At 37.4% G+C, this 26,961-nt stretch overlaps 1 protein-coding gene across 7 annotated transcripts in view; it reads right to left on the bottom strand.

Annotated features, from left to right (window-relative positions):
* Window positions 1-26,961, bottom strand: part of TRDN (triadin) — a 225,288-nt gene that overhangs the window by 102,157 nt on the left and 96,170 nt on the right. For all 7 annotated transcript variants that reach the window (XM_059842181.1, XM_059842185.1, XM_059842183.1 and 4 more), the window contains 3 exons: window positions 17,514-17,549; window positions 16,285-16,347; window positions 15,397-15,459 (listed from right to left, as the gene is read on the bottom strand). In XM_059842181.1, the coding sequence (XP_059698164.1) occupies window positions 15,397-15,459; window positions 16,285-16,347; window positions 17,514-17,549 (162 nt within the window). The remainder of the gene's footprint in view (window positions 1-15,396; window positions 15,460-16,284; window positions 16,348-17,513; window positions 17,550-26,961) is intronic.

Raw genomic sequence — 26,961 nt, 5'->3', positions numbered from 1 at the left:
CCTACACATACCCACAGAAAATAGGTTGTGTGATGAAAATACCTCACACAACGTGACCATAGTTGTCCAAGCAGAATGTTCCTAATGAGACTCAATTCAGAAAGAAATGTGTTGAATAAAAAAAAAAGTATTTTCCAGTGCTTTGAAGTCAAAACTCTGCTGGTTTTTCAGAAATAAAACCAAAAACTCCTGGCTGTTATTACCAACCAAAGCACAGTCAATCGAGTCAAGCTTTGGCAGCTTGGTTCTGGCTTTGCAAGTACAATGCAATAGCAGAGTTTCCATGACATTGCATCTCACAAGTATGACAGCGAGGGTTCCCTTTGCTGCCCTGAGCAAAGGTTCACATGACTGGAAATAAAAATGATAGCAGGTGGCATCTGGTAGCTGAGAACTTCCATCATGTGAATGGAAAACATAATTAAAGTCACCTAGAGACCAGTCTCACGACTGTCTGCTCCCAAGCTAGCAGATGTACGAGAATTTAGAAACAATTTATTAAGTGGCACAATTTGCAGCTCATGTGATTTACAGAGGTAAAAGAAGAACACACCCCGGATAGCTGAGCATTTTTCAAAATGAACTGCTGTTGAGCATATAGTAATTAAACAAGAATTGTCAAACCTTCTATTAAAATATACTGTGGTTTAACATTTTTTTTCATTTACGTGGCATTCTTAAAACTATTTTCCCCAATATAGTATTGATTTCAACTAAAATTCCAAAAATTCTGGGAAGTGTTCATTCCTGAATTGCTTTTAAGAATTTCTTACTAAGTTGCTTTTTAATTTATTTTTGATATTTTTTCACTAATTACATGCATTACTAAAGTAATTTTTACTTTACCACATCTAAAAGCTTTTCAGAGTATTTTTAAATTTTGATTTCAGGCACTTCTGAAACAGCAGATGCTCACATATAGGGGTGTTATATCAGAGAAATTACACCTTTCTGGTGTAATGTCTCCATTTTACAATAAAGATTTTAAAAATTCCCTACAACATAGAAATAATATTTCTTTTTTTTAGTAGACTTAATCTATGAAGGCTCTATCAAAATAGCTCATGCTACTCTAGGATTAAATTTTTAATATCACTGAACCCCTAAAATTTGACAGCATAAAAGAGTTATTTGGAAATATCAATATTTCTCCCACATGAAAAGTTCTGTGTTTGGACCAACACTTGATTTTGTTCCTTGTCTTAATCACTGAGCATGGTATTGCCATATGCTCTGTGACAACTTCTGGCAAAAACTCTTGCCTTTCCAAAATTACATTTCTGGGTGGGCATGAGAAAGGCATCTCATTTCACCACTGAGGCTGAAGTTGCACACAAAGGAAAGCAAGGTACACAGTGCCACTACTGCTTCAGAGCTGATCCTAACCCATTACATGACAACAATAAACTCTCTGAGCAGAGTTTCACCATCTTGCTTTGAGAATAATGGGAATGACAGGGAAATTCATTGGCAAAGACCAGTAAGCTTTGAATCCCAGACTACAGGTTTTGCATTTCTATCTTTTGCCTGCAGAGATTTCCACATGAAAAAAAAAGGGAAACTGCAGATAATGTTATTATAGCTGAGTAAAATGGGCAGATGCAGAGCTTCTGGGTGTTAAAATCAAATTTCCTCAAGCAACATGAGACTGGACTATAAGATAGAAATTTAAAAATGAACCGATAACCAATGTGGTATGTAAAGGTGCTTGAATAATGCAGAAAAAGGAGTTAGCTAACTAAAATTCCTCTGTTGCTGATTATAATGGAAAATTGGTGATAGTACTCTTAAATGTAGACAGACCATTTTCCACAGAATCAGGAAAAACATGAAAAATTTTCCATCCATTCTCTGAGAAGGGTTATCTTCTCACCTCAGCATCATCTGTATTTCCTCTCCACTCAGAGTAGCAGGCTTTTTGATAGTTTTTAAATTTCTTTTGTGTCTCCAAGTCCCTTCTGCTCACCAGCCCTTGGAGTTGTTGTTTTGTGTCTGCAGTGACACCTCACACCACCATTTGCAAGGCAGCTCTATATTCTGTGCAGCCTGACTGCAAGCCCTGGGCATCAGAGCATCAGAAGCAGATAGTAACCTAAAGCCCCAGAGCTTTTCAGAAAGTGTTTTGGCAATGCACATGGATGGAATGCTAAATGTTATCTCAAACAGATTTCCCAAGATCATTAAAAGGGTTAGCTCAATAGAGCAAAAAGTAAAGCAAGTAGAGGAGGGATGTGAGCAGGCAAGTTGTTCAGTTACAGTAAGAAAAAGCCTGCACTTTGGGAGTGGCCAATTTCAAGTATAATAGTGGCTCGTGATTCCACTAATTGGTGATTTCTCCTTTCTACTCTGTAATTCCCGGAAGGAATTCAGCCTCTCGTACTGCAGAGCAGGTAGAAACTTGTTCATGTTAAATACATTCTCATGTATGAACAGTATTCTGGTTTGTATTAGAAATCCTGTGGCCAGACAGACTAGGGCAGGGATCATCGCCCTGTACTCAATACAGGTGAGGCAGCACCTCGAATCCTCTCTTCAGTTTTGGGCCCCTCATTTCTTAAAAATCACTGGGGGACTGGGGTGAGTCCAAAGAAGGGCAATGGAGCTGATGAAGGGTCTGAGCCACAAGCCCTGTGAGAAGCAGCTGAGGGAGTTGGGGTTGTTTAACCTTGAGAAAAGGAGGCTATGGGGGCACCTTATCACTCTCTTTCCCAATTACCTGAGAGGAGGTTGCAGCAAGACGGGGATTGGCCTTTTCTCTCAGGTAATTAGCTAGCAGGACAAGAGGAAATGGCTTCAAGTTGTGCCAGAGGATGTTTAGATTGGACATTAAGAAAAATTTATTTGCAGAAAAGATGCCCAAGCATTGGAAGAGGCTGCCCAAGGAAATAGTTGATTCATCACTCCTGGGGGTATTTCAAGTGTATGTGTGTGTTCACTTGGAGACATGGTTTAGTGGTGGACTTGGCATTGATGGGTTTAAAGATGGACTCAATAAGCTTAAAGGTCTTTTACAGCCTAAAAAGGTGTTCATCAGGCATGCAAAACTCAGGAGCATAATATGAGATTGCAGTCATCCACACGCAGGAAGCCGCAAGTGCAGCTAATTCCAGAAACTGCAGTGCTTTCAAGAAAAGGTAGCGGTTTTTTATGTAGCAAATGCGAGTAATAACATTCCTTCCTAAAACTTAGGAATCAGATATTTCCCTGCAATAACCTTTCATTTGAATTAGTATAAATATTATGAGATGAGAGTTTCCTTTAGCATTTTTTTTTGTTCCTTGAAACAGCTGGGCGATGCACTCTAAACTTTTCTTTATAAAGCTCAGCACCAATAGTGTTTGAATGATTCAGAAGAGAATTTTGGGTTAGAATAGGCTTTGTTAAGTGCATGTATGCTATGCATCCTTGTGGTATCTCTTTCTGTACTCTTCAACACATTTCCTTTTCTTTCTGTCTGTTGGATAGATGTACAGATGGCATCTATAGGCATTATCACAAGGAAGAAGATATTTTCCTTTCTCTGAACACAGATGCTGTCAACATTCTCACTCTTTGAGAAGGGAAATCTTAAAAAAATGTCCATCCCTTCATCTTTATAGGTGATACAATTATCTAATTACACTCTCATAAGTGAGGCAGAATCTATGAGAAAGCAACTGCATGCAGAACATACTGCAATCAAGCTAAAAATCAATGCTTTTCTAACCACAGTAATGTATGCCTCTCCCGTTAAAGAACATTTGCGTATTCTGTTTTCCTGTTCATTCAATAATACTTTATCTGACTTAGTCTCTCAGAGTTACATATAGCAAACCACAAAACTGGCTCTGCTTCTTGAAAAACAGGTCAGGAGAACAAGCATGGCCATTGGGAACATTTACTGAAAGGATCATAACTAAAAGTGAAGGGTAAAGGCTTATATTTTAAGTCAGATATACCTCTGATCTATGAACCTTTATAGGGGAAAGGCACACAAGAGACTGAAGTATACTTTCAATTCAGTGACATGAATGTCTTTATCTAATATGTGCTCATCAAAACTTAGTAAAGGCAGTTAAAGCTTTATTTCAAGGTCAAGGGAAAGATATTTTTTCTTTTTAAATGTAAAGTAAAAGAAAAGAAAGAAAATCATCTTGATCTCCGGCTCTGAAGATTCCTCCTGACTGACTCTGGAGTGAGTCAAGCCATTAACTTGTCTATTTAGCAACAGCAGAAAATAACACTGCATAGTTATGTCATTTTAACCTGGTAGATGTATCTGTGCATGGACATTTAACATAGAATATTTATCTCAAATATCAGGCCTGCTGACTCAGATACACATCTTATTTTGAGAGCATAAAACAGTTTTCCTTCATTAAAGAGATTAAATTTGCATTGTTTGAGGCATAGGCATATTTCAATCTTGTTATTTCTGGATGTGACTGGAAAAATAAACATTACATTAATCCCCAGACACCATAAAGAGAGTTGAGGAAAAAATTAGATTCTTTAATTAAAGCTATGCCACCCAGCAGCTTACACAGCACAGGTAGCTCTTTCTGCATACCTGAAAGTTTAAATACAAACTGTTTATTTGGTTGCCTCTGTGGGCTTTAGATTATTTATCACATTCATGCTTGATTATTTCTAGTATCATATCTCCCCAAAAAGTTCTTTAGGAGATTGACAGTCCAGTGTCAGAAGAGGTTGCCTGTCAGACACTAAATTACTCCTCTGCTTTGCTCAAGGAAAGGTCTCTTACCATCTCATCAAAAAGTGAGTGGTAGTGCAAACCCAAGCCCTCTCCCTTTTATCTATATTTATTAAATGTTTGACATTTCTAATTATTTGTCAACCAGATCTTACCAACTCATTCACCATTTGCCTCTCTCACATCTCTCCCTACTTTGCGTAGTCCAAGACTGAAAAGAACAAACACAAAACATCAGATCTAGATGGAACAATACTCAGCATTGACTTGGAAGCATTCAACTCCCAATACTCTGCAAAAGAGCCACTGAAAAGTGCACTGCATTTATTTGTGTGCTACTAACATTTCATGGATACTCACTTTTTTCTGTGCTGGAGGTCTATTTGTATGACATACTGGGGGGGGGAGGGGTTTGGAAGGATGGGAAGTAAATAAAAATATTTCCAATCTGGAAATTACAGGGGAAAATACATACCCAACCTCCCTCACACAATACAATCTGAGGAGGACTAAACAGAGGGTGGAGTGGAGACTGCAGCCAGATTCTGTCAAAACCCTTACACAGGAGGGAATTTAGAGGTACTTTTTAGTGGATAAGCCACATAAGAGCTGAAAAGCAAGAGAGATTAAGTAGGAAGACCTGCTGTTAAGTCAACAACTCTGGTAAAATCACTTTCCTTGGACTGATGCATGTGCCAATCCCAAGATTATCTCAGATATTATACTGAGATACCCACCACCAAGGTACCACCACCCCTCAATGAGTAAAGGTATAGATGCATGACTAAACTCACTTGAGCTCTGCCTGAATGCACATAAATAATACAAAAGTAAATTAGGAATCATGAGAAGTCAGGGAAGACTCCATCATAACTTCTGGGCTCAATGGCCTGAACTTCTCCCCACCAGGGACACATACTGGGTAGGAGCTGTATGCAATGCATGCTGATTGATCTCCTTAGTACATTGCTTTGAATACATTTTTCAGTCAGACACTATCACTGGCAAGCCTTCAACCTAAACCTGTCACAATTTTATTAATAGAGTGCTATTCTGTTAATGTGAGTCCTTAATGGGTGCTAGCAGTCACTGACAGAGGTAAGGATGTGGAGATGTAGTATGGGGTCACTCTGTTTGGTGTGTGACCCTGAACAAGTCAGTCCAAGCACCTTCTGATCTGGTGAAATGCTCAGTGAGGAGTTCCCATAACAGGACACTTGTCAGGATTAGTGCTTAGCTCTAGTCAACAGTGGATGGTAAACAGCAGGATGATAAACTATCAGTTTATCATCCTACTGCAAAGCTTTCATACTTTCTCTCTGTAAGTTCTCACAGGCAGCTCCTCCCAACACTGACTCCTTTTCTCTCTCTTCCATACAGCCAGCTGACTCCTTCCTGTCCCCTGAACAACTACCTAACCCTTACACCTCACAGCACAACCAACTAACTCCAACTCTCTTCCCAACTGCCTAAAGCACTCTTTTATAACACCCATCCTTATTGGACACGGCTGTGGCCTATTAAGGGCAAGGTTGTTTCTACTCTTTGGTAATTGGTACAGCTGCAACTCCTCAAGGGTAAGATTGCCTTCAGCGCTATCTCTATTCTCTTACAATTCATCCTCCCACAGACACTGACAGGCTGGTTGGGCACAAGGCTCTCAGTTTTCCTGGGAAACAGACAGACTAATCAAGCATTAAGGGCTTAAGAAAATCTTCTTTTTTCACATGACAGTGAGCAAGGATGGGAAAGGATCAGTTTCCACTGAAGCTGATTTCTAGTAAAGTAAACTGGAGATGAATCTTCCACCTGAGAGTCGCCACATCAATTACAATGGAGATTCAATCTTAAGACTGAGTCAGTTCTTATTGTGAGGTGAAGGAGAGACAATGGGAAGGCAGGAAAAACTTTTTTCTAGCTCTTTGTCTCTTTGCATTTCATTTAATTTCCATCTTTTGAACACTGAAGGCTAACCATGTCCTGGAAAGGCACAAGTGTTTGGTTTTGTTCTGGTATAGATTAATGTTACCATTCCCACTTGAAAAACTCTTTCAACAGGTAATAGGGCAAGAAACACCATGGTGACTTTGCCATGTAATTTTTATAAAAGCAGAAGAAGTGTTTAGGAGCTCAGTTCTCACAGAAAATCAATGGGAGTTATGTGTCTGGCCTTCCGTAACGTGTCTGTATATCCACCAGCACATATATGCTGTATCTTTAGGCATGCTTTAAAATCATGTTGTCAATCATTGGTGATGATGGAGCATAGAATTCAAAGTCCACTGAGTGCTTTGAAGTTCTGGTGTAGGATATATTTGAACTACCTTTTGTCACAACAAGTCACATGGAGACCATGGTAATTGCCTTTCTGCTGTGTTTGCATCTCTATTTTGCCAAATTTTTTCCCTTCTCCCTCACTGTGAACCTGTTTTTATTCTTCTGTTTTTATCTGTTTGGGGGGGGATACAATTTGATTTTTACTAAATGGCCATATCTGTCTTGAGGATTTCTGGAAATGTCAATAAGGAAAGCAGGCTTTTCTATTTTCCATGGAAGACTAAATACTTAGAGGATAACTACCAGTCGTGTACTCAGCTTAAAAAAGCTTATAAAAGTAATGCAGAAAGGAATTTCTGTTCTTCCAAAGAACCTGCAAGGCAGTTGTCTCCAACTGCATTCCTGCATTGACTCTTCACCACATTCTCTTTCAGCTTATTATTATGTATATCTCTGAGGGTATACCTCTGTAATGCTTAAGGCTAGAACACACCACCAGGCTCTCTACTCTGACATTTTGTTGTCAGAGACTCCTATATTTCAGCTAGGCACCTTTTCAGCTGGTGTGTATTTTTCTTTAGGTAAACAATCATCTTCTGCAGACACCAGGGAAAGCAATATCCACCCTGTGCTGTGGTAGTTTATCACTCTTAGTGTTAAGAACATGTACCTCATTTTCACTCGGGATTCAGTTAGCTTCAGCTCCCAGTCATTCATTCTTGTTTAACTGTCCCTGCTGTGTTAAAGGGAGCTATTGCAGCCAGAATCCTTTTTTTTTTTTTTTTTCTGCAAAGGTACTTAGTATCCACAATAACCAAGTCATCTCATTCTGAAGAGATTAATTGAATAATTTATTCTTCTATGTGAAAAAAAAAGAAAAATTCCTTACTTTGTAAATAACTCAAGTGACTTTTTTTTTTTTGTTCTTCCTCCAATTTTACATGCAACTTCCAGTTTCTTCAGTGCTTTAGAGACAGGTGATGTGTGACCATGGTCAGTGTCCCCTGCTACAAGGTTTATGATTTCATGTCTGTATGAAAAAGCATCAACCTCAATTTTCCATTCACCTTGTCAGTTATAAAGCTACCTTCCAGATGTAAGTGCCAATATAACATGAGACAGTAGGGAACTGGGCCCTGAGGTTAGAAAGACTATATTTGGGTGTCACAAGAGAGCATAACTCTGAGTAATGGGATAAAATTAAGCAAGGGAAAATTTAGGCAGACTGGAATGAAATTCTTCTTAACTGTGAGATCTATGAGGTTGTAGAATAATCTTCTGTGGGAATTGATGGAGGCCTAGTTACTTCAGACATTTAGAACAAAACTGGTTAAAGCACTTGAAGATATTCTGTATGGAATTACCCTACATTGCCAGAAGGAAGGATTAGATGACCTAGTAGGTCATTTCCATCTCCTCTTTCTGTGATTTTGTTGTACAAAGCCCCATGAACAGGAAATTTTTATCAAAGTTAAGAGATGCCCCTAAACCCTGTTTGTGTAAGAGAAAAAAGAATAAATTACATCACTTGCTGGTAACTGTGCAGGAATCCTAATCCAGTTTTTCTGTGGGTTAGTAAGTGCTACCAGTGCTGATGGCTGCATGCATAGTTTTTCCATTAGCAGAAGCATCTGCTAATGAAAAAATGCCACGGAACTGCAAGTTCTACCACTCAAAGCTCCTACCTTCTACTTGTTGTAGCAGCCATTCTGAAAACACATCTGATCAATCCAAAATGCATTATACACGTGCACTCCAGTTCCTAAGCGACTCAGTTTTTACATTTTCCTCAGAATTTGTTTGATAAGAAAGAAAATTTGTGGATAAGCATGTTTCATTTTCTGTATGTGACCAACCACTTTCAAAATACCTTAAGTTCTCTTGTTCTAATTTCACCATTTCATTTTTCTCTTGTAAGTAACCTAAATTGTGACAGCGTCTACATCTCAGTGGCTGTTGCAGACCTTACATTGTGGCCTCCTCTGAAACACACATCATCCTCCCATCTGCTGACATCTGTCATGTGGCATCTATCATACAAGGGAACATGAGACACATCACAGTGTCCAAGCTGGGCTGCTTGACATTGTCAGACACTCAGCTGGAAATACACTCCTGGCAGTGGGCAGGGTAGAGTGAGGAGTTTCAAACCCTGCTCTTGAGAGGCAACAGACATGTCTTCCTACAAATGTCTTCCTACAGCCCATTTGCTCATCAGGAAAAACCTAGGATCAACATTTGTATCACTGATGAAACATTCAATCTATTGCAGTTAGATCAGTCCAAAGCTTTTCAGGATGTGTGGTATGCATCTCCCTCTCTAGATCAGTGGGTTAGCCAAGCACTTTTTTTCCCTAGGTATAGCTTTTGTCATGTTATAAAATGTATATAATATAATATAGTATATTTCAATTAATTTTTATTTCTCTGGCTGTACTGAAAGTATTTACATTCCAAAATTATTCTTCTGAGAATGGTGTTACATTTAGTTGACATTCTAACATATTTCTAGCCATGAAAGCAGTAGGATGAGCAGCATGGGGAGATAAGTAGTAGGTTCATCATTACTTCAGCAAACTCTTTTTAAATAGACATATTTGAAAGCTAACAACCAAGAACCCCTCAGGCATATGGATTGAAAGAAAAAGATAATTTGCCACCAGGTGTCAGTAGTGGTTTTTTTATTGTAATGGAAGGCTTAATATCAAGATTGAAAAGGTTGAAGCTGAGACAAGGTAGTCACAAAATTAAATGCAGTTTTAAAATTGCTGTTCAGACCAGGAATTTACAAATGATTGAAGGAATTTCTCTTCCTGCCTGTATAGAGGGCAATAACAAAGAAGATACTATTGGTGTTTAAAATGGTCTTTGCCCTCCATTTCCTATTAAATCATTGTGGGTTTGTTTTCAAATTACAAGGACTGTCCTTTAAAGAAAATGAATCTGTGATCAACCCATGCAAATACTTGCTGGCACATGGTCAGTCAAGTTTGCTTCTTGTCTGGTCACCTCCACTCTGCTCTACCTACTACTACTAACATTCTTCCTCCAAGAAGACAGACTTAAAGACAGATTTTCTTGCTGTTTTGATCTCACTGGGCAACAGAGTAGCAAGAATAATCTGGTTATCCAAGTTTTGTGGCAGTCATAAGATACTATTTTCAATTTTTATGTCCAAATAAACTTTCAGTTTGCTTCTGTCATGACTGCAGAGAGACTTCACTTGGTTGTTACAGTGCCATAATTAAAATGTACCTCGGTGCCTGTAATTTTAAGCCCCCAGAAACTTTTCCTATTCAGGAGGCAAAGATTTACTGTGGTATCTAAAGAGGGACATCACCACTGCCCTCCTCTGCTAACACTGCCTGGTGTGAAACATATGACACAGTATCATGTATCATAGATATATCTTTACCATATTAATATCTTTATCAATGATCTGGATGAAAGGATAGAGTGCCCCTCAGTCAGCTTTTCGGACAATACCAAGTTGGGCAGGAGTGTTGATCTGCTGGAGGGCAGGAAAGTTCTGGAGAGGGATTTGGACAGACTGAATTGATGAGCCGAGGCCAATTGTATGAGGTTCAACAAGGCCAAGTGACAGGTCCTGCACCTGGGTCACAACAACCCCATGCAGTGCTACAGCCTGTTGGAAGAATGGCTGGAAAACTGACTGGCAGTAAAGTACATGGGGATGCTGGTTGACAGCCAGCTGAAAGTAAGCCAGCAGTGTGTCCAGCCAGCCAAGAAGGCTGATGGTATCCTGACCTGCATCGGCAATAGTGCAGCCAGCAAGACTAGGGAAGAGATTGTCCCTCTGTACTTAGCACTGCTGAGGCCATACCTTGAAACCTCTCTTCAGTTTTGGGCCGCTCACTTCAAGAAAGTCACTGAGGTACTGGAATGTGTCCAGAGAAGAGAGACAGAGCTGGAGAAGGGTCTGGACCACAAACCTTATGAGGAGTGGCTGGGGTTGTTTAACTTGGAGAAGAGGAGGCTCAGGGTAGGACTTATTGCTCTCTACAACTACCTGAAAAGAGGTTGCAGCGAGGGGGGTGTTGCTCTCTTCTCCCAGATATCAAGCAGTAGGACAGGAGGGAATGAACTCAAACTGTTTAGAGGAGGTTTCAATGGATGTTGTGAAAAATTTCTTCACTGAAAGAGTGGTCAAGCCCTGGAGCTGACTGGCTGGGGAAATGGTTGAGTCACCAGCTCTGAAGGTATTTAAAAGATTTTCGAATGTGTAGGGATACAGTTTAGTGTGACTAGGCAGTGCTATATTAGTAGTTGGACTCAATAATCTTAAAGGTCTTTCCCAACCTAAATGATTCTATTATTGTGTGGGAGATGCATCCAAAAAATGCATGTGCGACCACAGCAAGCTAGTTCCTTTATTTCTGGAGTGGCTTCACTGCTCTTTGAAGGGGCTTCTGCACTCTGTGGGGAGCATGCGTGCATCAACACAACAAAGTGGAAGTCAGATCATGCTCCCTGATCTGGGACAAGCAGATCTGCACACCAGAACTGCTCAGGGAGGTACTTAGGTGTGGTGGCCTTATAATATTTGTCACTGAGGTGAGAACCAAGAGATTCTTGAACACTAGTACTGCTGATAAGGCTTTATGATTTTAGCAAAACCATTTCCTTCCTAGATATCAGATGCATTGCCTGATGTCTCTGGGTTATCACAAGGGAAATAGTGAAAGTGTACAAAAATTTGGGATTTTTAATCCAGCTAACATTGGTTTAGCTTTCAGAAAATATGTATAAAAACAAGATAAATATGTGGACAACTGGCCTGGATTGCATTCTGTACCTGAATTTCCCCATATGGAAAGTGGAGAAAAAGACACTGACTATCTTCTTAAAGCAGTTATAAGATCTATTACCAAAAAAAATGCAAGAATATTAGGAAGATCATTAATGACTGTTGAAGCAGAATTTTAGGTAGGAAATGATGTGATGATCCAGGCCACCATTATTGCTTTATAAACTCATTTTACGTATGTGATTTGTTTTGAGAACCAAAATAAAGTGGGAAAGGAGTTTGCAACAAAGACAAAGGCTGGTGTGAATACAATTTCTAGAAAGTTTATTCAAGAAGGAGAAGGGAAGCTCCAGACTCTGGGGAAGGGACCATTAGGAAAAAATCTGAAAGTAAACTATTAGTGCCTGAAAGCACGAGTCTCTGTATATTCATTTTCATGTAGGGTTGGACCCCAAGCTTTAACACAAAGGGTCCCTTTCCTCAGTCAGATTGCAGACTGGAGCCCCCTGGGCTGATGTGTCCCAAGCACCAGAACAAACTTTGGGAGAGCCTGGCAAAGCTTTATATCTGCTGAGGTGTAGCAAGCCCCTTAAAGGGGATTTGGAGATGCAGCTCCTGCTCTATCCAGAGTAGCACTGGCTAGATTTTTCTAAAAGGTTTTGAAGTCTGACTGTGCCAGACCCTTGTGTCTGATGATTATGTTTGTTTAAGTTAGACCTCTGAGTTTGTTACAATGGATTTATCTATTTTTCAGGACAATTAACACAATGCTTTTGTATGAGCTGAAGGTCAGAGGATTAATGTGGTTTTATCTACAAAGCATTTTTAAAAGCTAATTAAGAATCATCCAGTTTGCTCTGTACTAAAGACCGAGAACATTTCATATTAGATGACTCTTGATCCTCTGCAGCAGCAGAGAGGGGGGAGAGAGAGAGAGAGAGAGAGAGAAATGGAGGGAGAGAGAATTGGAGAACGAGTGAGCTGGCATGCAAATAAATATATCACAGGGATGCAGTTAAATGAAGTGCAATAAAAAACCTCCATTCCGGTAGCAGTAGAGATAAAATTGTCTCTTGGACGAAAGGACCAATCTAAAATATTAATTTGAAAATATATTCAGTATTTGCAATTACAAGCATTCCTTGTTAGAGCAAGAGAGATGGAGAGGAATATAGAGAAGTTCTTCTCTCAGAACATTATTTTAGAGATGTTTTTATCGCTTAGTGCTTTCAGAGCACCTTATCCTCTCTGTCTCTCTCTCTCTTGAGCCTGACAGCCTGCACATGGCACCATTCCTCCATGGGGAATGCCTGGTTAATGGCCCTCCAGCCGCACATAAGTCTTCTGGGAGAGAGCATGCAAGGGTGTGGAGCAGCAGTGGGACTTGGGTGCCAGGAGGAACTCAGAGCAGAAGGAGCTGCCCACTGGTGTGGGGTTGAGTGTGGGTGGCATTGAGAAGGCAGCTTGCCCTGAAAACACCTCGACTTCATGGATTGCAAAGGTCAGGGGAAGCAAAATGTGGCACAAACCAGAGACATTCAGAGACAATGCAAGAGTTTGAAAATCAGGGTGAGGAGTTTATTTTCAATGCAATGGCCTCTGCCTAGCCTTTTAAAGGGAAAAGGTAAGACAACAGGAAGCTGTAATTTGCTTGTGGATGCTTATGTATTCTGCTGATTCAAATGCTCAGAGGCTGATTTTCTGTGTCTGTCCAAATTATGTAAAGACATCGAGGTGCCTCATTTCAAAACTGGGTTTTGCACTACTATTCTGTTGATCAAATATGGCAAATATTTCAGGCTTAAAACATATTAGGGATAACAGTGGGTGCTGCCAAAGATAGAAATGCCCATGCATTCAAAGAACAAGCTGAAAGAGGAATAACAGCAACACGTGTAGCTAGAATATGTTATGAATTACCATCCTCTTACACAAAGGCTAGCAAACTCCAAAAATGCAGCAACTTACAGAGCTAATAAAAGGGACAGAAAGGTGCAGATATCTTGGTTTGTCTAATTTGTGTCTTTCTAGCATTAGGCTAGAAGGGATGACTCATTGGATTTAGCAACTGCTTGTGAAGATGAACATATTAATAACCTTATACTGCAGCTCTGCCATAAAATGTAATCTTTTACAATTCTGTATTCTCGAGTGAAATACAAGCTTAGAACCAGAATAAAATTACAAAAGATATTTGAATTGTTAGCTTATGTTCTTTTTAAACCTGTGTTTATACATTAAAATATGCGACTTAACAAGGAAAAGAATACTCTCTTTCATCCCTATCCCTTCCCCAGTGTGTTCAACTCCCTACTATAAAAGACATATTTAAATATGGGGCTACCAAGATAGTTGTCCCAGATAATCTATGCATTTTTATGCTTTCTCAAACGTAAATTACTATTTTTCTTCCCATCCATAAATGCTTGAATAAGAAAACTTATGCAGACCACATATGATTCAGTGGCAAAGAAACCAGTTGCTTATTGAAATTTGCATATGTAAATCACAATATTAGTAAACAATGGGATATAGATCCTTTCAGCTTTTAATAATATTCAACAGATTTAAATAATTAGAAAAGAAAGCACAAGGTTTGCCTTGAGGACATAGTAAATATAGCCCTGAAAATTTGCATCCTATTTTGAACCTTTCTCTGTGGCTTTAGGCATTGCACTGATCTACAGAAAGGTTAATCTGAGTACTTGAGGGCTTGTAGGATGTTATATAGAAAGACAGATAAAGCATCAATTGGAATCAGTGTTTCTAGGTATTCAGATGGTGACCAACTGCTAGACTGAGCATTTTGTTTCTCCTTCATTTTAATGAGACAGTTTTGCAGGCTGTGTCACCCACTGGAGACACTTTTGCGTTTCCACATTAAATATACTTGCAGATTTACTGAAATAATGGGGAAGAAAAATACGGCATTTTTAGTGTACACAAGACCCAAATTGCTAATTTCTAATCTTATTGAAATATTTGTATTTTTATGCATGAAACAATCAATTAGGTTTAGGATATTCACTAACTTAAACTTTTAAAAAATTCTTTTCTGGGCATGAGTAAAAATTCAGAAAATAGCCATCTATTTTCCCACACTTAGTAGTTTTATATGGTAATATTTCCATTTATTACCTAAAATTATCTGCATTTTTAAAATAATTCATGTAAAAAAAGATACTCTCTGTTCAGTCTTTGCCTTGTAGCTTTTGAAATTAGTTGTGCTCTTGATAAATTTAGTGTGTGAGTGAAAGCAGTGTTTGTAATTTGTTGGAAAATGTATTTATACTTACAAATTTATTATATTTGTAAAAGTCCCAAGATCATAGAACAGAAAATTACATATATTATATATACAGATATGTATAATGTAACATAATATATAATATAATATATAATATAACATAATATAGAATAGAATAGAATATATAATGTATTGTCATATAAATACAGACACAATGTATATATATATATAAAATATATAATATATATGTACTGGGATACATATCTATCTATCTATCTATCTATCTCTCTACTTGGATTCTTGAATGATAATGAACTACATACTCTCTTATCTCAAATCCTTAAAACTTGAAAGTGATTACACTAAATAGTCAGATATCATTGCCGAAAAAGTCAGAGTTCAATTTCTTACCTGATTTCTTAATTTCAGGGACAGCTGTCTTCTCATGAGCTTTCTCCTTTTTTCCTGTTTTTTCTACGATTTAATTAAAGATAGTAATTTGATGTGCTAGAACTGTGAATCATACACTCAAATATAGAGTCGACCAAGTCCTGGTGGGCACATACTGAAAAAAATATTACTTATTTGGGAGTTCAGATTATTCCCTTACAGCACTTGCACCCAACTAGCCACAGAGCAATCAGCTGAAAATGAAAATTAATCAGTATGCATCAACTATGGATGATTTGGACCCTTAATAATTCATCAAAAGTTAGGCAAAAATCACCAGTGCATGAATGTGCCAGCTTTTAGCTTAAGTTCCAGTAGCAATGAGATCATTAAAAAATAATGAATGACTTAAATATTTCGCATGAAGCGACACCTTAGTGGATTTTAGATTCTTTCTGAGAATGTATGATTGGAGCATTATTTAGATGGATATCATGTCTCTGCAGTTTAGTCACTCTGAGTTTCAATTGTGATTCTATAAAATAAATAGAACTACCCCACCCTCAGAAACTGATGTACCATGAATTGAGGGATATCTTCTCTGAGTTTTGTGTACTGCAGTATAACTACGTCCTGTTATATATTGACTCCATTACATTGTTTAAAAAGCCCATAGATGGCCACCAAACAGGACATTTGATTTGTTAGGAAATAAGTTTAGGAAATATTGGATGCTGAACACATTAGACATTAGATACCGAAGAAGTGGAAATATGCAAATAATGATTGGGAAACAAGGAGAAGGAGAATGCAGCTAGAAGCATAGAATTAACAGAAAACAATGGGAAATGAGCCAGAAGTGTGAATAAAAGGTGAGTGAGGCCAGTAAGAAATGTTTCCAAACCATACCTTTCACCTTGGTTTCAGTCATAGTCTTCTTTTCATCACTCTTTTTCTTCTCCTCTTTTCTCTCTAAAAATAGAAATTGAAGTTCAGCTGGCTACTTTTACGCAGAAACACACAAACAACCATGTGTACTTGTATGCATGTGTATATATATATATACATATATATATATATATATATATATATATATGTATAAATGTATTTGGGATGGGGCATCCACTAGCTTCAATACGTTCAAGATTTGATAAGCTGGTCAGCAGCCAGCAGCTCAGAAGTACAGCTTAATGCCCAGAGAGTGAATGTGGTGCTAAGGATAAAGCTGGAACAAACATGCACACCAGATTATTACTTAAATATTAATTCAAGAAACTGTGCCCATTAACTGGTGTAACTAAGAGTTCATTGTGGTGACTCAACAGCCATTCACCTGCTCTGCTTCTTTTGTAAGACCTGACTGAAAGATAGCAAAACTTGCACGTGGTACTTGGGAGCAAGTGTAGAATGCCATGAAAAGCCTGCATGTACAATAAACTTTTATAACCCTTTTTATCAGTTGAATCTTTGAAACTGTCATTACAGAACTTCTGTTATTCATGGAGAGTTGTACTCAAAGCACTATCTACAAAACAACATGGCATTATTTCAAAAGCATCTGCCTCTACTTTGGCAGTTATTAGGGCAACAGTAGAAATAAGGAGAATATTTTTTCCTTTTTTAAAACAAGCTTAAACAATTTAATTACTTATTTTGTGAATGTTTTGAATTAGAAAATGGAGAGTTTGGTAAAGGATATGAGAAAATTACAATTCTTATTTTTCCTTTGGGAACTGAATCCACTTTTTGATGGGAAAGAATACAAGAGTACAAGAATAGCTAATTTAAGTGCTTTTTAAATTGTTCATCCAAGAAAAGTCAAATTTGTTACATTCAGTTTGTGCTGCATGGCTTCAGTTTTGCTAACTATATTTGATACACAAATATAGTTAGCGAAACTAGAGTTTTCTTTTTGTGATCTTTTACTGTTACAAATGTGGATCAGAAACCAAAATTTATTATCTAACAAAAGATAGAACCATGAGACTTAAAGCAAGAGTATTTTCTTTAATTGAAAATATTTAAGGAATAGGAATATTTTCAAATCCAAGAAAAAAATATACTCCTGTCCCTTGCACAAAGCCAACATGAAGATAAAGGAAAAAAACAAAACCAAACCAAAACAAAAATCAACTTACTTTTCACTTCTCTAGGTACCACAGCAGACTTCTCTTCTGCATGGAAAAAATATATACACACAGGGGAAAAAATTAAAATTTGTAGAGCATTTTACCATAACTAAAAGATATCTCTGTGTTTGATTTTTGAAAAATTGAAAAATTTCTGGGTTTATAGAATATCTGAATTCCACAGTCTGTCTATGTTGGTTTCATGAATAAAGCTATTTTGTCTATCGTGGAGGCAATGTATTTATCAATATTCAGGATCTCCTCAAATTATACTTGTGCTGATTTTGTGACAATTGCTTTTAATATTAAGCATAATATAGATGTATTCCACTTCTTTCTTGTTTTAAACAGATTTGTTCAATGTGTTTCTCTTGTTATTGTCTTCAGAAAATTCTCACATACATTCTACAGAATATTTATTTGAGTTTTATGTACTTAATTCTTCCTCCTGAAACTCTGAGCACTACACTACACTTCAAGCTACAAATTCCTCTGTATTGTGAGGTTTCTTAGGTATGTGTAGAGCATCAGAGTAGTGCTCATCCTACACTAACTTGTTTGGAACTTCATATTCTTGTATACTCTAATATTCTTGTTATTGGTTATCTCTATCTCCCTTACACACTTCTCCAGAGATTTGTGCTAGGGATTGCACCTGTCTGGTCTTCACCTTCAGATTTCACAAAAGCTGTTCCACAGCTCCATTTCCTGTGCCACCTGTGACTCTTTGGTGGATTATTTCCACATGTAATGTAGATCTCCACTAATTTCTAAAATGTGGTTTGATTATTTGCATACTCTGCCTGAATTAATCAAAACTGTTAAACATACAAAGTGTGTGTCATTTACTGACAGAACAGATCTTCCTTCTCCCTTCCTTCCATGAGACTTTACTAATAGTAATTAGATGTTGAAGTGCCGCTCGGACTTCTGTAATGTCCATTTTTTTTTTTGAGTGCCTCAGTTCTGGTGAGTTATATTGATATTTTTGGTTTCTTAAATTTCTGGTGCTAGGTGATGCATGACAATAATTTGTAAGCCCAAGGTCCTTACAACAAGATTCTCTTTAATCCGAGACTATTTCTGCCTTTGAACTTATAGCTTTTTTCATGCCTCTGGGGCCCAGAAAAAAACACATGAAATCTGCCTTAATTTGCATAGCAAGGTTTGGGGCCATATGCATTTTGAAAACCACAAGCTGAGGCACTGAGCTTTGAGAAGTGAAGCTTTGTATAGAAGATATACAGGAAGTGGCAGGAATGTTTACTGCCAACAACCCAAGCAAAGATGATGACATCCATGGCTGCAGAATCATCGTTGCCAAATCATTCCACCAATTAATCCCACTGACATAATTTTCTTCCATCAAGCTCTCAAATTGCATTATTCAGTGTTCAGGCAACTTTGAGATGTTTATATTTGTTATGAAGTTTCTGGGGGATGATTACATGGAAGTGTTAAAGGACTGTGGCCCACTACACTGCCTAATGCAAGATAAGCACTCTTGCTCAAGTCTGAGAAAAACAGTCACTGAGCTTCCATTCACATCTCAGCTGCATCTAGCCCCACTGGTGCCCCTCACAGCTACCACTGAGATAAATTTATGTTAATGAAAACTATGGTAAATGAGTATTATGGAAAGGACCATTTCTGAATAAAGGAAGTAATCCCATTTCTTGAATAAATTTATTTCCTCCCAATCTGAGCAGCTCACATTTAGAATGTTGTATATTAAGTGTATGTTTAACACCAGCAAAACTTGTAATTTCTGAAGCAGTAAATGTAGTGGGCTCTATGCAGATATGTACACAGCTAAATTAAGAGGCAGAGCAAATAATTATTAGGAATTAAATAGGAATAATTAAATAGGAATTTAGGCTGGTCTTTTGCACTGTAAAATATAAACCCCATCTGTTAATTGAAAGCACTTACATTTTAGCTCTGAACAGTTACAGAACTAAATGGGCCAACTGCATACAGAGGGATACTAACATGCACAAATTGTGGGTTACACAAGGAAACACAAGGGGCTTGGGAGGATTTGGCATCCACCACAATATGAAATTCAAGTGCAATTAACTATTGAAAAATCTATTGTTATTGCTACTGTTTTTTAATTAACGTGATTTCTTCACTAGTAGCATTAGTCCTGAGCTACACTTCATGGACAGTGTAAGACAGACGAGTAGGAAAAGACCTCACTTTCAAAAGCCTGCAATACATTTACAAGAATGAAATAAGGATATATGCAGCTGGAAGAGTACATGACAGAATCAGTCAGCAAAGCCAACAATGGACTTTTCATTTAGTCAAGTTTTTTCTGTAGACTCTATGCATAAGTTGAGCTTTATGTAGCATAAGAAGAAGTACAGTGAACATGAATACTGTGAATTAAAGCAGTGATGTACTACTGAATGAGACATTCAGGTAAAAACTCATTCCTGGGTGAAAAAAGAAAAAGAAGCAGCATAGAATAATTTTCTTGCAAAGTGGCTGGATTGAACTGAACAGACCTTGAAGCAAAGTAACCTCTGAGATGGAATTATTTATTTTTAATAACAGATGAAGGACCAAGGCCAGTAGAAATTCGAATAAGATTCTACAAAGACCAAGAAAGGGGTGTTTCAACCTGAATTTCCTCCACCCATCTTGACAGCACCTTGCCTTTGTGTTATTCTCATAGGAGAGCAGCTAATTCTTGGACAATGGTGGGAGGAGAGATAGCAGAAGCACGCTAAGAACGTGGCACTTGAAATCAGGCCTGGTAAGACCAGTGTGCTACTCTGCCAGTGCTGAGTCGAATCTAAATTTAGGGATGCACATGAATTAAGGGCATAGCGTCACAGGAATGCTTCAGAGGAACTGGAAGAAGAAGGTGCTCTTAGAGCTTCTTTACCATACTGCTCCAGATGGTCCATGCTCTTACGGAAAGTCTGCTTCTGGAAGGAATTGTCAGCTCATCGCATCCCGTCTGAGAAACTGAGGTAAGCAGGGAAGTAAAATATAGTCACAGATTCCTTCTGCTGGAGAGGCATGCATATAGCGAACACTAACTAGTGGGACTGAATGCCAGAAGTTTGGAGATGTTTGGGTTCCCATTAGCTTTCCAAAGTTCAGATCCTTATACGAGGCTTATCTGCATTTAACTAAAACCCTCTTGTCAAGAAACCTCAGGAGGAAAGCTCCTGTGAGAAACTTTGGATATTTATTGCCTGACTGTGAAATGCTACAACAGCTTTGCTTGCCTACAGATTCCAGTCCTGGCAGAACTCAGGATCAGTAGAGACACATGTATACTCACTGACATACAAAACAGAACAAAACAAACATTAATTCAGCTTTTCCTGAGAAACCATAATTCAAACTGAACACAGTGACTTCATTCAGGATAAGACTTCATTTCATTATTGTCCAAGCAGCTCTGTACACCTTAAGCTGCCATTGGCATAATTTTAAAAGACCATTCAACCAAAACACAAGCTGCCTTTTAAATTTTTTTTTCCTTATTAATTTTGAACGGATGACAGTTCCTCTTTGTTTTACTTGGTGACTGAAATCCTTTCTCTGCTGGACTCAATAAAATTTTTGTTGTTGAATTCAGTGAGAGTTGGATATGGTTTTAAATATTAGAATAAATCATTACATTTCAGTTTTTGTTGATATTTCTTTTCTTTCCCCTTGGCCTGTTGCTTAGGGTAGAGACTGACAATGCAATGCAAAGTGTCAGTTGCACTTTTGCACCCATTCACAAAATAGGATCCCCTAAGGGCTACAAAGCTTTTGGAGAAATGAATAAACAACACAAGGAGATATTTCTGCTTAGTTTAGGATGTCATGGAAAGTCATACCTTTAGGATTAAATCTAAATTTTAAGTAAAAATTGACTTTAGCTGTCTCTTTGAAAAAAAAAAAATATAAAAATTTCTTTCTGGGGTAAGAGAGTCCTTGTTGGTTTGGCTACCTTAAGAGAAATAATTCTGTCTTGATTGAGCCAAGCTACTGAAAGGCCAAGAAAGATCAAAGAAACCTAAAGAGTATTAATCTAAAGTTCATAAAGTTCTTACAATTGCTTCTGTTCATACGCAGACACAAAGAAGTGCACGCACACATGCACACACATGTTCTTTCTAACTTACAGGTGAGTGCTTAGGCCAAAATGAAGGGCATTTATTTGCAAAGCTCTGTTTAAATGACACCACCTTTTTTTTTTCCTGCAGAGTAAGGAAATACAATTTCTTTTCATATTGGGCAAGTGAAAGACTCTTGGGGCACACAGCTCACTGGAGATACAGCACACCCTGAAGGCCTAGGCAATCTCTCCAGCTCGACTCTGCTTTTTTTGAAACTGCTTCACTGTTTTCAAATCCCAGTCTGAAACACTATTTGGCAGCTGTGAAGATTGCTTGTGGAGATAATTTTGAGGTCTGCAGAATCTATGCAATAGAAATATCATGCTTGAAATTCCTAATGCTTTCATGTGACCTACAAAAATGTTTCTTATTTCTTCCTGTAGTGATTATAGACTTTTTTTCATCGCTCTGTTGCATTAAGCACCAGAACTCTTTGTTAACAGCATGGCCCATATGTCGCCCTCACTAAACAGCACAGTGTGGAGCAAAGGAATAAAACCACAAGAGAGATGAAGCTAGAGTAGGCATGGCAAGTCAAAAAAGAGCACAGAACAACTTCTATAACAAGACCAGCAAGAGAAAATCTACTGGACAATGATCAATTCTAAATATGACACAAATATGATTATGATGATTGCTTACATTCCCAGGGGAGCACTGATGTTTTATGGTACAACCACTTCTAGTGAGAGCCAAACCAACACAGCTAAGGTAGCATGGCTAGCCTTCTCCCTCATTGTGACTGAAATTCCTACTGGACAATAGGAATCAATGTCAGGACCAATTCTGTTACCAGTGCTGGGAAGGGTTTTCTGATACTCTTTATGCAGCATGCTTTTGAGCAAGCATGTCTGAGCCTTAATAATGGGATGATGAGGTTATGCAGGACCTTTGTAAGAATTTCCTTTTTCTTTCCAAAGAAACATGGGAGTTCTCCCTTTGAAAGCCCAGATTAATTTAGTTGCAGTATGTGTTTTCCATTTGCAGGTGCAACATATGCAAAAGACTATAGTTTTTATATAACATTTAAAAAGCACTATGAAAAGTTAAAATAATTCTCCGAGATATTTGTTTGTGTTTCATTTGGTAAACTTTGCTGAATACTTATTTTCAAATGCATACTCTAACATTTTAAATTGTATTATTATAAAGGTTGAGAAAATACAATAATATGTCTAATCAAAATATACATATCTTCATGCACATTTTTTCTTACACTAGTATGATTTTTTTCTCATTCTGTTTAATTTTTTGTGTTTTGTGATAGAATAGAAGCAGTACAGAACAGCCTCATATCATTAAGGAAAATGTCAAGGGCTTTCTGAAACAGTGAAGATTTAGGGGTCTTTTTATCATTGCTAAGTCATTAGAATTTACTGCCAAAATGTCTAATTTAAATCATAAAACAGTTCACTTTGCAACCCTGTTCATATTATTTCCAAGGTTTTATTGTCTTCAGTAGAGACTCATGGAGATATAAGGCCCATATTTCTCAAAAAAACATTTTTATGCTGTAAATACAGCAAAGCATTAAAGCTAACTAAACTGTTCATCTATTAACCTAGATTAAACCTAACCCATTTTATTACAACATTTCTAATATGAATATTTTTCTTTTATCCTGTTTATATTCTTCCTTGGAATAAAGTTTATTAAAAAAATGGATTTTCATCCACAAGCCAAGTCAGTATTACTAAGAATATTCTAAATGGGGAGAAAATTTTCAAAACTGTGCCTTTTTTTTAAGGGTTCTGTTGTGTCTTGAATCATGATCTCTACTGAAGAGATTTTTTTAAAGGTAATTGATTCTACAGCATAGAAGAAAAACAGAGTTTTTTTTATAGAGCAATCCATGTACAGAAGAGAAGGCAGACATTGACAGACTGTACAGAAGCAGATTGATTTGAACAAGATTTACACACTACTGTACATCAAGGGAGCTTTGTCAAAACTTGTATTGACTTCAGTAATTTAGATATTCTTGGTTTTATCCCCTAATGTTATATTCATGAACAGAGATATAGACTAGAAATTCTTCTTAAGGCAGTCAGATAGTGTACATTCTATATAGCAACACAGATGCAGTTGCCAATTTAGACTCCACAGGAGTTTTGAAGGAAGTTAAACACATTTCACAGCAACTCGCTTTACTGCATTCTGCAAAATTTGTAATTAGAGGATTCAGTGACCTAGAGAAAATACTCTTTTTCCTCATAGATCCTCTGAAGAAGTTATAGATTTTTTTTTTTTTTCCTTCTCACTTAATATCACAGATACTGTCAAGATGACAAGGAATGGCCAGTATATTCAGTCAAGGAAGGGGGATATTTCAGAACTTGTCATGATTCATTAACACATCACAATGTTTATGTTGATGACTCTTCCATGGTAAATGCTCTCCCACTCAAAGATACAGTGTCACAGACATATTTTATGAAAAATCCTTTCCTTAGGATTTTTTCTCCTGGGAAGCTGAGAGGCCTCAGGAACAAAATTTAAACAATAATTATCTGCTGCTGTGGAATGCAACAGGTGGATCTGTGATTGGTCTCATCTGGTTGTTTCTAATTAATGGCCAATCACAGTCCAGCTCTGTCTCTGTCTGGTCAGACACAGGATTTTGTTATCATTCCATTCTCTGCCTTTCCTTTCAAGCCTTCTGATGAAATCCTTTCTTCTATTCTTTTAGTATAGTTTTAATATAATACATATAATAAAATAATAAATCAAGCCTTCTGAAACTTGGAGTCAGATCCTTGACTCTTCCCCTATCTTGAGACCGCTGTGAGCACCACCACGATACAGGAACAGACTTTTAGGACAATATAACTTGGAAAATCATACTCAGATACAATGCTGTTCAAATGCTTTTTGTCATCCAGTACTCTTCAAAGTGGTAAAAAGCATAGGTCTGCTTGAGATTGTATACCACATGCATTAAGATTCTTTCCACTGGGAGAAGGATTTTGACACAGGCTTCTCACAAAGATGCTGTGGTCTTTTGAGAAGGCAAAGACATGCTATTCTGGAACAATTAACATGAAGATTCACCAATAACTGGGTAAGCCCCTGATCTTACTTTTTACACTTGTCTAACTGCAGAGTCTACCTGAGCGGTTACCCTGTCATGTCAGAGCGGGAAGGATGGGAGGACTATCAGAAAGGAAGGTTCTTTCATGTGAATGTTGAAATGGGGGAAGGAAAAAGTGGTGTGAGCTGAGCAAAAATTCAAGAGAGAGAGAATCACAGAGAAACAGTATACACTGCAGAGAAGTTTTAGAATGTTGTGAATAACAAAATTAAAGAAATCTAGAGTTAAAAGTGGTGTGGAAGACTACAACCAAGGGAAGAAGGAGGATATTAAAGTCAAAATTCAGATAGCCATGGAGAACTGATCTGTTCAAATTACTGGTGACACCAGTGTCCTGACATGGCAGCATCAGTGTCAGCCAAGCTGAGAACATTGCTTCCAAGTACTTGTGAAAGCTCCATAAAAAGATAAGATAAAGAATTTAAAATTAGTTCTTTAGTTCCTAGTTTACCAAACAAGGTTCCCATGCTTGAAATACAAGTAGATGTTATATATCAATGCCTTTATCTTCACAAATTCCTTTACCTTCTTTCTCTTGTTCACTGTTATATTTTGTTTTATTATTCTCTGCTCATGATCTGAAAATCCAAACTCTTCATTGAAGTTTTAAGGTAAGATCTTTGAAAAAGCCAACCAACCATGAAATAAGAAAGCAATGATCTGTTTTTCTCTTTCTGACCAGATTAGTACAAGGCATTTTGCTTTTTGACCAGGAGATATCTGAAAATTTCAAATCACACACTTCAATGCAATTTATTGCTTTGTACACTAGAAACTAATGTACAAATTGAGATTGTCTTAAATAATTACCCCGTTTCCAAAAGATTTACTGTGGAGCTGAAGGAAGAGAAAAAGACAATGACAATGGGAGAAAATGTGAGATTTAATATATAATAACTATATGCTCTTTTTCTAAGGCCTCAAGAATTCTGCAGAGCAAAATTTCTACAGGACATTGGATACTATCCAGGAAAAGCATTCCATTTGAAGGTATCAAATAATCTAAACATTTTATAGATGTGTGGCGCATACACACAACTATTTCTACCTTATCAGAAAACAAGAATGGTCCAAGATTACCTAAGGCAGCAGCAGCAAAATGGAGGGATACTAAAAACATGTCAGTCTAGAAAAAGAGTAAGATCCTTTCAGCCTTCACTAGCTCCATTATTACATACATAATGTCTGAATATCACTGAGTTGGAAAGCCTAAGGTGTAAGTACATTGGTTTCATAAATTTTCTGTGTGATAAAAGTTCTGTTATTTCCTACAGTTTTACCTTTTTTCAGAGCTGGTTTCTTCTGTCAAAGGCTAAGCCAGTCTTTGATGTTATATAAGGATATTTTTCAATTAAAATATGCTTCTGTCTGTTCTCTATTCTAACAACTTATGATACTATTTTCAACTATATTTATAAGAAGAATCCTTTGTTTCAATCTGTCCCTTCTCCTGATCAGTAATATTTAGTGATGTACCAGTCATAAAAGTATCTAAGCACTAAGTCACATGCAGATGTCTCTTCAGCTATTTTAAAGATTTAAAATTGTCTGCCTACTCCTTTTTTCCCTTCTGACATTTTGCCAAATATTCTCATAAAATACTTTTTTTTCCCTCTAGGGCTGAAATAAAGCTTCAGGGTTTAGGTTTCCTCAAGGCACTGTGGCATATTTTCTCATATATGGAAAACAACATAACAGCTTTTCATGATAACATCTTACAAGTAATTCTGCCTTCTTCATGTCTTCCAAATCTCTTGCATGAAAAGTATTGTATCCTAGTGACTGGCCTTGAGCTTTGAAGGGAATTTAGTTATATGGTTCTGAGCAGATAATCTCCCCCAGATTTGTTTGCCAAATGAGTGTCTAATTTACAGTGCCAATTACCTGAATTGCATGCATAAATGAGCTAATGAAACGCACAAATGTGTAACTGGTCATAAATAGTCATTTCTATGTGCAACTGCAGTAATTGCATGCTCCTCATGATTTTGAAAATCAAGAATCTAATGTTAATTTGATGCTAGTTCATCTTGTGTAAGTTACATTTAAAGATTAGGTTTATCATTCAGCAAACATGTCAGCCTTGTTCTATTACGGTTTTTTTTTTTTCCATTATGGTTAATTGACAAATAACAGAGTTTAACATTGCAGGGACTTCTTTCTGCTGATAAGCATGGTTCAAACATTTTCCTAAAGAAAGCAAGAGTGCAAATCTATTTCTATACTGTCTCAAAAT

This window comes from Haemorhous mexicanus, chromosome 3 (genome assembly GCF_027477595.1).
Source record: "Haemorhous mexicanus isolate bHaeMex1 chromosome 3, bHaeMex1.pri, whole genome shotgun sequence".
NCBI classification, from domain to species: domain Eukaryota; kingdom Metazoa; phylum Chordata; class Aves; order Passeriformes; family Fringillidae; genus Haemorhous; species Haemorhous mexicanus.
This window is presented reverse-complemented; position numbering and strand designations above follow the sequence as displayed.